The sequence below is a fragment of the Gadus macrocephalus genome, chromosome 12 (genome assembly GCF_031168955.1).
Source record: "Gadus macrocephalus chromosome 12, ASM3116895v1".
In the NCBI taxonomy this organism is placed as follows: Eukaryota; Metazoa; Chordata; class Actinopteri; order Gadiformes; family Gadidae; genus Gadus; species Gadus macrocephalus.
Window position 1 is genome coordinate 473,246 of NC_082393.1, and position 15,000 is coordinate 488,245.

The 15,000-nt window shown below is 51.6% G+C and overlaps 1 protein-coding gene across 1 annotated transcript in view; it reads right to left on the minus strand.

Moving 5' to 3' along the window:
• The window catches only part of patj (PATJ crumbs cell polarity complex component), a gene marked incomplete at its 5' end in the record, with an annotated part of 53,304 nt that overhangs the window by 16,797 nt on the left and 21,507 nt on the right, over positions 1–15,000 (minus strand). Inside the window, 6 exon segments of the mRNA XM_060067396.1 lie at positions 4,837–4,849; positions 5,572–5,701; positions 7,817–7,927; positions 8,912–9,086; positions 14,174–14,245; positions 14,322–14,402. Coding sequence (XP_059923379.1) covers positions 4,837–4,849; positions 5,572–5,701; positions 7,817–7,927; positions 8,912–9,086; positions 14,174–14,245; positions 14,322–14,402 — 582 coding nt within the window.

Consider the following 15,000-nt stretch of genomic DNA (forward strand, 5'->3'; position numbering starts at 1 on the left):
GGAGAGAGAGAGAGGAGAGAGAGAGAGAGAGAGAGAGAGAGAGAGAGAGAGGGGATCGATGGAGAGAGAGAGAGAGGGAGAGATGGTGTTGCTGTTATATTTCTCACCCTGCAACACACCCCCTCGCTCTCTCCCCCTCTCTCTCTATGCCTCTGTCTGCAGTGAAACAATACACTAGTATATATACACCTTTAGTATATATTATTAACACTATAATACACTGGTATATATATATAAACACTATAATACAGTAGGATATATTATATACACTATAATACACTGGTGTATATATTATATACACCTTTAATACTCTAGGATATATTGTAAACACTATAATACACTGGTATATATATATATTATATACACTATAATACACTGGTGTATTATATACACCTTTAATACTCTAGTATATATTGTAAACACTATAATACACTGGTATATATATATTATATACACTATAATACACTGGTGTATATATTATATACACCTTTAATACTCTAGTATATATTGTAAACACTATAATACACTGGTATATATATATTATATACACTATAATACACTGGTGTATTATATACACCTTTAATACTCTAGTATATATTGTAAACACTATAATACACTGGTATATGTATTATATACACTATAATACAGTAGGATATATTATCGACACCTTAAATACTCTGGTATAATATTGTAAACACTATAATAGACTGGTATATATATTCTATACACTATAATACAGTAGGATATATTATATATTCGATACACTATAATACAGTAGGACATATTATATATATATTGATTGATAACACTATTATATTTTATATGCACTCTAGTACTGTAAGGATTGTACTTTGAGCACAATGTACCTGTCTCTGCAGCAAGTGTTCTGGTGTGTGTGTGTGTGTGTGTTGGTGTTTGTGTGTGTGTGTGCGTGTTGGTGTTTGTGTGTGTGTGCGTGTTGGTGTTTGTGTGTGTGTGCGTGTTGGTGCTTGTGTACGTGTGCGTGTTGGTATTTGTGTGTGTGTTGGTGTTTGTGTGTGTGTTGGTGTTTGTGTGTGCGTGTTGGTATCTGTGTGTGCCTGTTGGTGTTTGTGTTTGCGTGCCTGTTGGTGAGTGTGTGCGTGTTGGTGTTTGTGTGTGCGTGCGAGTTGGTGTTTGTGTGCGTGTTGGTGTTTGTGTGTGTGTGTTTGTATGCGTGTTGGTGTTTGTGTTGGTGTTTGTGTGTGTGTGTGTGTTGGTGTTTGTGTGCGTGTTGGTGTTTGTGTGCGTGTTGGTGTTTGTGTGCGTGTTGGTGTTTGTGTGTGTGTTGGTGTTTGTGTGCGTGTTGGTGTTTGTGTGTGTGTTGGTGTTTGTGTGCGTGTTGGTGTTTGCGTGTGTGTGCGTGTTGGTGTTTGTGTGTGTGTTGGTGTTTGTGTGCGTGTTGGTGTTTGTGTGTGTGTGTTGGTGTTTGTGTGCGTGTTGGTGTTTGTATGCGTGTTGGTGTTTGTGTGTGCGTGTTGGTGTTTGTGTGCGTGTTGGTGTTTGTGTGTGTGTGTTTGTATGCGTGTTGGTGTTTGTGTGTGTGTTGGTGTTTGTGTGTGTGTTGGTGTTTGTGTGTGTGTTGGTGTTTGTGTGCGTGTTGGTGTTTGTATGCGTGTTGGTGTTTGTGTGTGTGTGCGTGTTGGTGTTTGTGTGCGTGTTGGTGTTTGTGTTTGTGTGCGTGTTGGTGTTTGTGTGTGTGTTAGTGTTTGTGTGTGTGTTGGTGTTTGTGTGCGTGTTGGTGTTTGTGTGTGTGTTAGTGTTTGTGTGCGTGTTGGTGTTTGTGTGCGTGTTGGTGTTTGTGTGTGTGTTGGTGTTTGTGTGTGTGTTGGTGTTTGTGTGCGTGTTGGTGTTTGTATGCGTGTTGGTGTTTGTGTGTGTGTGCGTGTTGGTGTTTGTGTGCGTGTTGGTGTTTGTGTGTGTGTGTTTGTGTGCGTGTTGGTGTTTGTGTGCGTGTTGGTGTTTGTGTGTGTGTTGGTGTTTGTGTTGGTGTTTGTGTGCGTGTTGGTGTTTGTGTGTGTGTTGGTGTTTGTGTGTGTGTGTTGGTGTTTGTGTGTTGGTGTTTGTGTGTGTGTTGGAGGAGAGGGTGGTCAGCTCAGCCTTGTGAAATGTCCTTGACCTGACTAGTGTGGCCTGATTCACTGTTCTCACACACACACACACACACACACACACACACACACACACACACACACACACACACACACACACACACACACACACACACACACACACACACACACACACACACACACAAACACACACACACCATCTCACACACACACCATCTCACACACACACCCACACACACCTGAGTCTCCACTGTGAAGCATTCCCCTAATATTCATAAAAAACGGATTTACAAATTCATATATTTAGATTAATAATTATATTAATTATATATTTATAGAAAAATCTATAATACTTCTATATATATGAATATATCATATTTATACATTTGGATATTATCTCATATATATGATATATTTATATATACTTAAAGATGTATGATATTATCTGGAATATGTTATATTTATATACTAATACATCATATTTCTGGATATAATCAATTCCATAAAATATATATCAGATTTATAGATATTATCTATGATATATATTTACATACATTATATATAAATATTTATGCATCATATATATTAATAAATATCTATAATATATATACACGTTATATATTTATACAACAGTTCCTACCAAGTAATTTGATTGGACAAGAGGCATTCCATGAGTGCTGATATAGAGTATAACAGCACTGGGACGTTTACCTATACCTGTATCATGGCTTTACAGGTGTTCTCATAAGCGTTAATGTTATGTTAAGCTAGTGTGTTCATGGGTTACTTGCCAACAGTTCAGTCTGTGTCCAGTTGCGGATCTATTTATGTGTGCTTATTACTGTTAGCTAATAAACGGTGCTTGTAGAACTGTTGCATAAAAGCAATATGACACTGGAGTTCAGCTGCTGCTCTGATATCAGCACAGCTGGATTCTCTTCTTTCTGATATTTAGTACAGCAACACAACCTCCAGTGTCGTATTGCTTAATTATAAATTCTATCTATAACATGTATGAACATATGGTTGATACATAGTTTATGCATTAATATATATATATTTAAATATCATAGAGTTGATAGATTAATATATATTTATATATATATATATATATATATATATATATATATATGGTGATATTTTAAGATCCTCCATCAGTAAGGGCACTTGAAGAACAGTCTTTAAACGTATTAAGGTGCACTCTTTATTTATAGAACAGTCTTTAAACGTATTAAGGTGCACTCTTTATTTATAGAACAGTCTTTAAACGTATTAAGGTGCACTCTTTATTTATAGAACAGTCTTTAAACGTATTAAGGTGCACTCTTTATTCATTAACATTAGGGTTAGGGTTGGATCAGACGGGTCAGGAGTCACTGTGCTGTGATTGGAGGAGGTGTGAGGGTGCAGTCAGAGAGCTGTGCTGTGATTGGAGGAGGTGTGAGGGTGCGGTCAGAGAGCTGTGCTGTGATTGGAGGAGGTGTGAGGGTGCGGTCATGGAGCCTTGGGGCCGAGCGACACCGAGCCATCTCTACGGTTACTAGTTGATTGACACCTCAGAATCATGGACTGTTGTGACTCTGCTCCCTGGTATGACATCAGAGGAGTGAGATGGTAGAGGAGTGAGAGGACAGAGGAGTGAGACATCAGAGGAGTGAGACAGCAGAGGAGTGAGACGGTAGAGGAGTGAGACGGTAGAGGAGTGAGACGGCAGAGGAGTGAGACGGCAGAGGAGTGAGACATCAGAGGAGTGAGACGGCAGAGGAGTGAGACGGTAGAGGAGTGAGACGGCAGAGGAGTGAGACGGCAGAGGAGTGAGACATCAGAGGAGTGAGACGGCAGAGGAGTGAGACATCAGAGGAGTGAGACGGCAGAGGAGTGAGACGGCAGAGGAGTGAGACGGCAGAGGAGTGAGACGGTAGAGGAGTGAGACATCAGAGGAGTGAGACGGCAGAGGAGTGAGACATCAGAGGAGTGAGACGGTAGAGGAGTGAGACGGCAGAGGAGTGAGAAGGTAGAGGAGTGAGACGGTAGAGGAGTGAGACATCAGAGGAGTGAGACGGCAGAGGAGTGAGACATCAGAGGAGTGAGACGGTAGAGGAGTGAGACGGTAGAGTGAGACGGCAGAGGAGTGAGAAGGTAGAGGAGTGAGACATCAGAGGAGTGAGATGTAGAGGAGTGAGACGGTAGAGGAGTGAGATGGCAGAGGCCTGGAGAAGGGCTTCTTAAACTGAGAGGGAGCCCCTGACCCTCACTCTGAAACACTCTCTGCACATCGGGGGGTGATCTGAGGGACCATCAGAGTGATCACTCTGAACACTGATCACCTCTAACTGAACCATCACAGCCCACTTGGGGTCCCAGGTCTGCCTCCTCACCATCAATCAGGACCATCTACTGAGCCCAGGGGATCGACCAGACAACCTCTAACACACAATCCAACCCGCTACCACCACCACCACCACTAACCAACACCACCACCACCACTAACCAACACCACTAACCACCACCACCACCACCACCACCACCACCACCACTAACCACCACCACCACCACCACCACCACCACCACCACCCAGCAGAGTACACAACCGCGTCCTGGTGTGTGTAGTGTGTAGTGTGTGTGGTGTGCAGTGTGTGTGGTGTGCAGTGTGTGTGGTGTGTAGTGTGTGTGGTGTGTAGTGTGTGTGGTGTGTAGTGTGTGTGTCAGCCCTACTGGGGGCGCTAGCCTCATCCCAACAAGCCCTCAGGCCACCGGCCCTGGAAACACACAAAGACACACACAATAACACACACACATTAACACAAAGAGATACACACACATTAACACGCACACAATAACACACACACACACACACACACACACACACACACACACACACACACACACACACACACACACACACACACACACACACACACACATATATATATTTATATACATATATTATATACACATGTATGTTGGGCTGAATTAGTGGTGGTATATATATATATATATTTACACATACATACACGTATAAACAATGACAATCAATGTACAAAAACTTTCAGGCCATAGGAGGTCATGACCCTCCTCCACCACAAGGTCATGACCCTCCTCCACCACGAGGTCATGACCCTCCTCCACCACGAGGTCATGACCCTCCTCCACCACGAGGTCATGACCCTTCTCCACCACGAGGTCATGACCCTTCTCCACCACGAGGTCATGACCCTCCTCCACCACGAGGTCATGACCCTCCTCCACCACGAGGTCATGACCCTTCTCCACCACAAGGTCATGTGACCCTCCTCCACCACGAGGTCATGACCCTTCTCCACCACGAGGTCATGACCCTCCTCCACCACGAGGTCATGACCCTCCTCCACCACGAGGTCATGACCCTCCTCCACCACGAGGTCATGTGACCCTCCTCCACCACGAGGTCATGTGACCCTCCTCGACTGGTCTAATCTCCGTCCTGGGGGGGGGAACCCACCTTCGGTCTGCAGCGGCGCTGGGTCCGTCCGGCCTTCTGATTGGCTGGGTGGGTCCGTCCGGCCTTCTGATTGGCTGGGAGGGCGGTAGGGAGGGGGCAGTCTGGAAGTGGGCGGGGCTACTGCTGCTTTCTGCAGGGGACAGAAAACCAAACCGTCCTGAAACCACTCAGCCCCCCCGACCAACGGGACCCCCTAGGGTGGTCTACCCCAGGACCCCCTAGGGTGGTCTACCCCAGGACCCCCTAGGGTGGTCCACCCCAGGACCCCCGAGGGCGGTCTACCCCAGCCCCCCGACCCCCCCTGAATGATGACCGTGGAGGTCAGAGGTCAGACGCTGAACAGTGCAGCCCGTCTCTCGTCAGCGTGTATAGACCCCCCCAGGACCCTGGAGGGGACTGGGGGGGTCCAGGGCCTAGGGGTCTAGTCTACGGGTCTAGTTTACGGGTCTAGTCTAGGGGTCTGGGGGTCTTGGGGAGTAGGGGTCTAGTCTAGGGGTCTAGTCTAGGGGTCTAGTCTAGGGGTCTGGGGGTCTTGGGGAGTAGGGGTCTAGTCTAGGGGTCTAGGGGTCTGGGGGAGTAGGGGTCTAGTCTAGGGGTCTAGTCTAGGGGTCTAGGGGTCTGGGGGAGTAGGGGTCTAGGGGTCTGGGGGTCTGGGGGAGTAGGGGTCTGGGTCTGGGGGTCTGGGGGAGTAGGGGTCTAGGGGTCTGGGGGTCTAGTCTAGGGGTCTGGGGGTCTGGGGGAGTAGGGGTCTGGGGGTCTTGGGGAGTAGGGGTCTAGTCTAGGGGTCTAGGGGTCTGGGGGAGTAGGGGTCTAGTCTAGGGGTCTAGGGGTCTGGGGGTCTGGGGGAGTGGGGGTCTAGTCTAGGGGTCTAGTCTAGGGGTCTAGGGGTCTGGGGGAGTAGGGGTCTAGGGGTCTAGGGGTCTGGGGGAGTAGGGGTCTGGGGGTCTGGGGGTCTGGGGGAGTAGGGGTCTAGGGGTCTGGGGGTCTGGGGGAGTAGGGGTCTGGGTCTGGGGGTCTGGGGGAGTAGGGGTCTGGGGGTCTAGTCTAGGGGTCTGGGGGTGTAGGGGTCTAGTCTAGGGGTCTGGGGGTCTGGGGGAGTAGGGGTCTGGGGGTCTGGGGGAGTAGGGGTCTAGTCTAGGGGTCTGGGGGAGTAGGGGTCTAGTCTAGGGGTCTGGGGGTCTGGGGGTGTAGGGGTCTAGTCTAGGGGTCTGGGGGAGTAGGGGTCTAGTCTAGGGGTCTGGGGGTCTGGGGGAGTAGGGGTCTAGTCTAGGGGTCTGGGGGTCTGGGGGTGTAGGGGTCTAGGGGTCTGGGGGTCTGGGGGAGTAGGGGTCTAGTCTAGGGGTCTGGGGGTCTGGGGGAGTAGGGGTCTAGTCTAGGGGTCTGGGGGTCTGGGGGTGTAGGGGTCTAGTCTAGGGGTCTGGGGGAGTAGGGGTCTAGTCTAGGGGTCTAGTCTAGGGGTCTGGGGGTCTGGGGGTGTAGGGGTCTAGGGGTCTGGGGGTCTGGGGGAGTAGGGGTCTAGTCTAGGGGTCTGGGGGTCTGGGGGTGTAGGGGTCTAGGGGTCTGGGGGTCTGGGGGAGTAGGGGTCTAGTCTAGGGGTCTGGGGGTCTGGGGGAGTAGGGGTCTGGGGGTCTGGGGGAGTAGGGGTCTAGTCTAGGGGTCTGGGGGAGTAGGGGTCTAGTCTAGGGGTCTGGGGGTCTGGGGGAGTAGGGGTCTGGGGGTCTGGGGGTCTGGGGGAGTAGGGGTCTAGTCTAGGGGTCTGGGGGAGTAGGGGTCTGGGGGTCTGGGGGAGTAGGGGTCTAGTCTAGGGGTCTAGGGGTCTGGGGGTCTGGGGGAGTAGGGGTCTAGGGGTCTGGGGGTCTGGGGGTCCAGATGTACCACTCACCGGGGGCGGGGTCCTGCGGCCTCGGTGAGTCATGTGACTGGAGGCTGAGAGAGACACTGGCTGAGAGGATCCATGGAGACAGAGGTCAGAGGTCAGACAGGAGGTGTGTGTGTGTGTACTCTGTATATGTGTGTGCGTGTGTGCGTGTACCCTCTGTGTGTGCGTGTGTGTGTGTACCCTGTGTGTGTGTGTGTACCCTCTGTGTGTGTGTGTGTGTACCCTCTGTGTGTGTGTGTGTGTGTGTGTGTGTGTGTGTACCCTGTGTGTATGTGTGTGTGTGTGTACCCTGTGTGTGTGTGTGTGTGTACCCTGTGTGTATGTGTGTGTGTGTGTGTGTGTGTGTGTGTGTGTGTGTGTGCGTACCCTTGGTGTGTTGCTCAGGCTCTGCACGGTGAACACTACCGGGTTCTCCGCTGCCTTGATGGCCGCCACCGCCTCCTGGTGGCTGGAGGCCTGCAGGTCCACCCCACACACCTAGCAGACACACAATACACAATGTACACACCTAGCAGACACACAATACACAATGTACACACCTAGCAGACACACAATACACAATGTACACACCTAGCAGACACACAATACACAATGTACACACCTAGCAGACACACAATACACAATGTACACACCTAGCAGACACACAATACACAATGTACACACCTAGCAGACACACAATACACAATGTACACACCTAGCAGACACACAATACACAATGTACACACCTAGCAGACACACAATACACAATGTACACACCTAGCAGACACACATACACAATGTACACACCTAGCAGACACACAATACACAATGTACACACCTAGCAGACACACATACACAATGTACACACCTAGCAGACACACAATACACAATGTACAGACTTTGGAAAATAAATGCGGAAGCAATGTCTGATTGCAGAGACAGCTTCACGCTACCAGCGTCTGTCTCGTACGGCGTGGAATGAGAGCTTGTGAAGGGACTATTGCGCCTGCGCGCTTGTGCAATAGCATACTGCCTGAGAAGGCAGTATCGCTGTCAAATCTGTCCCTGGGAAAAGTAACTTGGCGCCGAATTGAAAAAGGAACTACGTTTCGTTACCATCAGGGAAACGAAACTACGTTTCGTTTTTGCATGAAAAAGTAGTTATGTTACTGTATTAACGCGTTACTTACTTTATAACGCGTGACACACAACACTGTCACGGTAACGTCAGAATCCATACCATAATGCAAATTCAAACCGGTGTACTTTCTATACCGTTATACCGTACACCCCTACACTATATTCACACCTAGAGCACATACTATAGATATACTATACTACTACTATAAATACTGATAGTTAGGTAACCTAGACCTAGCTCAGGTTATAGTTGGGTTAAGGCTAAGCTTGGCTTAGCCTTGGCTTAAGGTAAGGTTAAGGTGAAAGTTAAGTTAAGGTTAATGTAAGGTAAGGTGAAGGTACCTCCAGGATCTTGTCTCCAGTCTTCAGGGTGGTGTGGCCGGCCGGACTGTGGGGGAGGACCTCTTTGATGAAGATGCCTTTAAGCTCCTCCCCATTACGGAGACGCTTGATCACATGACGCCCGCCCACGATACTGATGCCAAGGGATTGGCCGGGCTCAAGCCACACCTCCACCCTAACAGGAAAAGGTGGAGCTCTGTCAGTAACACCTCCACCCTAACAGGTGGAGCTCCGTCAGTAACACCTCCACACTAACAGGTGGAGCTCTGTCAGTAACACCTCCACCCTAACAGGTGGAGCCCTGTCAGTAACACCTCCACCCTAACAGGTCTGTCAGTAACACCTCCACACTAACAGGTGGAGCTCTGTCAGTAACACCCCCACCCTAACAGGTGGAGCTCTGTCAGTAACACCTCCACCCTAACAGGTGGAGCCCTGTCAGTAACACCTCCACCCTAACAGGTGGAGCTCTGTCAGTAACACCTCCACCCTAACAGGTGGAGCTCTGTCAGTAACACCCCCACCCTAACAGGCGGAGCTCCGTCAGTAGCACCTCCACCCTAACAGGTGGAGCTCTGTCAGTAACACCTCCACCCTAACAGGTGGAGCTCTGTCAGTAACACCTCCACCCTAACAGGTGGAGCTCTGTCAGTAACACCCCCACCCTAACAGGCGGAGCTCTGTCAGTAACACCTCCACCCTAACAGGTGGAGCTCCGTCAGTAGCACCCCCACCCGAACAGGTGGAGCTCCGTCAGTAACACCTCCACCCGAACAGGCGGAGCTCCGTCAGTAGCACCCCCACCCGAACAGGCGGAGCTCCGTCAGTAACACCTCCACCCTAACAGGTGGAGCTCTGTCAGTAACACCCCCACCCTAACAGGTGGAGCTCTGTCAGTAACACCTCCACCCTAACAGGTGGAGCCCTGTCAGTAACACCTCCACCCTAACAGGGAAAGGTGGAGCTCCGTCAGTAGCACCCCCACCCTAACAGGTGGAGCTCTGTCAGTAACACCTCCACCCTAACAGGTGGAGCTCTGTCAGTAACACCTCCACCCTAACAGGGAAAGGTGGAGCTCTGTCAGTAACACCTCCACCCTAACAGGTGGAGCTCTGTCAGTAACACCTCCACCCTAACAGGTGGAGCTCCGTCAGTAACACCTCCACCCTAACAGGTGGAGCTCTGTCAGTAACACCTCCACCCTAACAGGTGGAGCTCCGTCAGTAGCACCTCCACCCTAACAGGTGGAGCTCTGTCAGTAACACCTCCACCCTAACAGGTGGAGCTCTGTCAGTAACACCTCCACCCTAACAGGTGGAGCCCTGTCAGTAACACCTCCACCCTAACAGGTGGAGCTCTGTCAGTAACACCTCCACCCTAACAGGTGGAGCTCTGTCAGTAACACCCCCACCCTAACAGGCGGAGCTCCGTCAGTAGCACCTCCACCCTAACAGGTGGAGCTCTGTCAGTAACACCTCCACCCTAACAGGTGGAGCTCTGTCAGTAACACCTCCACCCTAACAGGTGGAGCTCTGTCAGTAACACCCCCACCCTAACAGGCGGAGCTCTGTCAGTAACACCTCCACCCTAACAGGTGGAGCTCCGTCAGTAGCACCCCCACCCGAACAGGTGGAGCTCCGTCAGTAACACCTCCACCCGAACAGGCGGAGCTCCGTCAGTAGCACCCCCACCCGAACAGGCGGAGCTCCGTCAGTAACACCTCCACCCTAACAGGTGGAGCTCTGTCAGTAACACCCCCACCCTAACAGGTGGAGCTCTGTCAGTAACACCTCCACCCTAACAGGTGGAGCCCTGTCAGTAACACCTCCACCCTAACAGGGAAAGGTGGAGCTCCGTCAGTAGCACCCCCACCCTAACAGGTGGAGCTCTGTCAGTAACACCTCCACCCTAACAGGTGGAGCTCTGTCAGTAACACCTCCACCCTAACAGGGAAAGGTGGAGCTCTGTCAGTAACACCTCCACCCTAACAGGTGGAGCTCTGTCAGTAACACCTCCACCCTAACAGGCGGAGCTCCGTCAGTAACACCTCCACCCTAACAGGTGGAGCTCCGTCAGTAGCACCTCCACCCTAACAGGTGGAGCTCTGTCAGTAACACCTCCACCCTAACAGGTGGAGCTCTGTCAGTAACACCTCCACCCTAACAGGTGGAGCCCTGTCAGTAACACCTCCACCCTAACAGGTGGAGCTCTGTCAGTAACACCTCCACCCTAACAGGTGGAGCTCTGTCAGTAACACCCCCACCCTAACAGGCGGAGCTCCGTCAGTAGCACCTCCACCCTAACAGGTGGAGCTCTGTCAGTAACACCCCCACCCTAACAGGCGGAGCTCTGTCAGTAACACCTCCACCCTAACAGGTGGAGCTCCGTCAGTAGCACCCCCACCCGAACAGGTGGAGCTCCGTCAGTAACACCTCCACCCGAACAGGCGGAGCTCCGTCAGTAGCACCCCCACCCGAACAGGCGGAGCTCCGTCAGTAACACCTCCACCCTAACAGGTGGAGCTCTGTCAGTAACACCCCCACCCTAACAGGTGGAGCTCTGTCAGTAACACCTCCACCCTAACAGGTGGAGCCCTGTCAGTAACACCTCCACCCTAACAGGGAAAGGTGGAGCTCCGTCAGTAGCACCCCCACCCTAACAGGTGGAGCTCTGTCAGTAACACCTCCACCCTAACAGGTGGAGCTCTGTCAGTAACACCTCCACCCTAACAGGGAAAGGTGGAGCTCTGTCAGTAACACCTCCACCCTAACAGGTGGAGCTCTGTCAGTAACACCTCCACCCTAACAGGTGGAGCTCCGTCAGTAACACCTCCACCCTAACAGGTGGAGCTCTGTCAGTAACACCTCCACCCTAACAGGTGGAGCTCCGTCAGTAGCACCTCCACCCTAACAGGTGGAGCTCTGTCAGTAACACCTCCACCCTAACAGGTGGAGCTCTGTCAGTAACACCTCCACCCTAACAGGTGGAGCTCTGTCAGTAACACCTCCACCCTAACAGGTGGAGCTCTGTCAGTAACACCCCCACCCTAACAGGCGGAGCTCCGTCAGTAGCACCTCCACCCTAACAGGTGGAGCTCTGTCAGTAACACCTCCACCCTAACAGGTGGAGCTCTGTCAGTAACACCTCCACCCTAACAGGTGGAGCTCTGTCAGTAACACCCCCACCCTAACAGGCGGAGCTCTGTCAGTAACACCTCCACCCTAACAGGTGGAGCTCCGTCAGTAGCACCCCCACCCGAACAGGTGGAGCTCCGTCAGTAACACCTCCACCCGAACAGGCGGAGCTCCGTCAGTAGCACCCCCACCCGAACAGGCGGAGCTCCGTCAGTAACACCTCCACCCTAACAGGTGGAGCTCTGTCAGTAACACCTCCACCCTAACAGGTGGAGCTCCGTCAGTAACACCTCCACCCTAACAGGCGGAGCTCCGTCAGTAACACCTCCACCCTAACAGGCGGAGCTCCGTCAGTAACACCCCCACCCTAACAGGCGGAGCTCCGTCAGTAACACCTCCACCCTAACAGGCGGAGCTCCGTCAGTAACACCTCCACCCTAACAGGTGGAGCTCCGTCAGTAACACCTCCACAACATCTACACCGACGACCACAACGTACCACCAGATACCAGTAGAGAGAGACAGAGACAGGCAGACAGACAGGCAGACAGAGAGACAGGCAGACAGACAGGCAGACAGAGAGACAGGCAGACAGACAGACAGACAGACAGGCAGACAGACAGACAGGCAGACAGAGAGACAGGCAGACAGAGAGACAGGCAGACAGACAGGCAGACAGACAGGCAGACAGAGAGACAGGCAGAGAGACAGGCAGACAGACAGACAGACAGACAGACAGACAGGCAGACAGAGAGACAGGCAGACAGACAGGCAGACAGACAGACAGGCAGGGAGACAGGCAGACAGACAGGCAGGCAGACAGACAGGCAGACAGACAGACAGACAGGCAGGCAGAGAGACAGGCAGGCAGACAGACAGAGAGACAGGAAGACAGACAGGCAGACAGACAGACAGGCAGGCAGGCAGGCAGACAGACAGACAGACAGACAGACAGACAGACAGACAGACAGACAGACAGGCAGTCAGACAGACAGACAGGCAGACAGACAGGCAGACAGACAGGCAGGCAGACAGACAGGCAGACAGAGAGACAGGCAGACAGGCAGGCAGACAGAGAGACAGGCAGACAGGCAGGCAGACAGAGAGACAGGCAGACAGACAGGCAGGCAGACAGACAGACAGACAGACAGACAGACAGGCAGGCAGACAGACAGGCAGACAGGCAGGCAGACAGAGAGACAGGCAGACAGACAGGCAGGCAGACAGACAGGCAGACAGACAGACAGACAGACAGACAGACAGACAGACAGGCAGGCAGAGAGACAGGCAGGCAGACAGGCAGACAGACAGGCAGACAGAGAGACAGGCAGACAGAGAGACAGGCAGACAGGCAGACAGACAGGCAGACAGACAGGCAGGCAGACAGACAGAGAGACAGGCAGACAGACAGGCAGGCAGAGAGACAGGCAGACAGGCAGGCAGACAGACAGAGAGACAGGCAGACAGACAGGCAGACAGGCAGGCAGACAGACAGAGAGACAGGCAGACAGACAGGCAGGCAGACAGACAGACAGAGAGACAGGCAGACAGGCAGGCAGACAGAGAGACAGGCAGACAGACAGGCAGACAGACAGGCAGACAGAGAGACAGGCAGACAGGCAGGCAGACAGAGAGACAGGCAGACAGACAGGCAGACAGACAGACAGACAGGCAGACAGACAGACAGGCAGGCAGGCAGACAGACAGACAGACAGGCAGGCAGACAGACAGACAGACAGACAGGCAGGCAGACAGGCAGGCAGACAGACAGACAGGCAGACAGACAGACAGGCAGACAGACAGGCAGGCAGACAGGCAGACAGGCAGACAGACAGACAGGCAGGCAGGCAGACAGACAGGCAGACAGACAGACAGACAGGCAGGCAGACAGACAGACAGACAGACAGACAGGCAGGCAGACAGGCAGGCAGACAGACAGACAGACAGACAGGCAGACAGACAGGCAGACAGACAGACAGGCAGACAGACAGACAGGCAGGCAGACAGGCAGACAGGCAGACAGACAGGCAGACAGACAGGCAGACAGGCAGACAGGCAGACAGACAGGCAGACAGACAGGCAGACAGGCAGGCAGACAGTCAGACAGACAGACAGACAGTCAGCTCACCTCCTGGGGGGGTCCCAGTGGCTGAAGGCTGGTGTCTCCTCCCCCTCCCCCTCCTCCCTCTCCGGTAGGTAACTGCACACAAACACAGGTTGTCTTCTGAACTCAGCTTCCTATTGGCTGCTGGGCTCGCCTCTGTTGACCTGCTTACCCGTGGCCTCCTCTGATTGGTAGAGCAGTTCCTCTACGGCCCCGCCTCTTCCTCGTCCCTGCATCGACCTCTCTCCTGGATCTACACACGTTGTTACAAACATGTTACAAACATGATCTTACAACCCGTTACATACAAAACACAACATGTTAACTACAACACGTTACACACGTTAAACACAACACGTTACACACATGATACACACAACACGTTACACACACTAGTTACAGACACTAGTTATAGACACTAGTTACAAACACTAGTTATAGACACTAGTTAAAGACACTGGTTACATCATTATTTCTAGGCACTAGTTATCAACATTAGTTATCAACTCTAGTTATAGACACCAGCTATCAACACTAGTTACACTAGTCATATACACTAGTTATGCCCTGATGGGCCTCCAGGGGGAGCCAGAGACCAGTATAGAAACCAGTCTGAGAATGAACCCTCTAAAATAATACTCTTACCTAGTGCCTAAACTAACCACCTCTACTAACAACCTAAACTAACCACCTCTAACTAAAGACTAAACTAACTACCTCTACTAACACCTCAACTAACCACCTCTACTAACACCTAAACTAACCACCTCTACTAACACCTAAACTAACCACCTCTACCCTAACACCTAAACTAACCACCTCTACCCTAACACCTAAACTAACCACCTAAC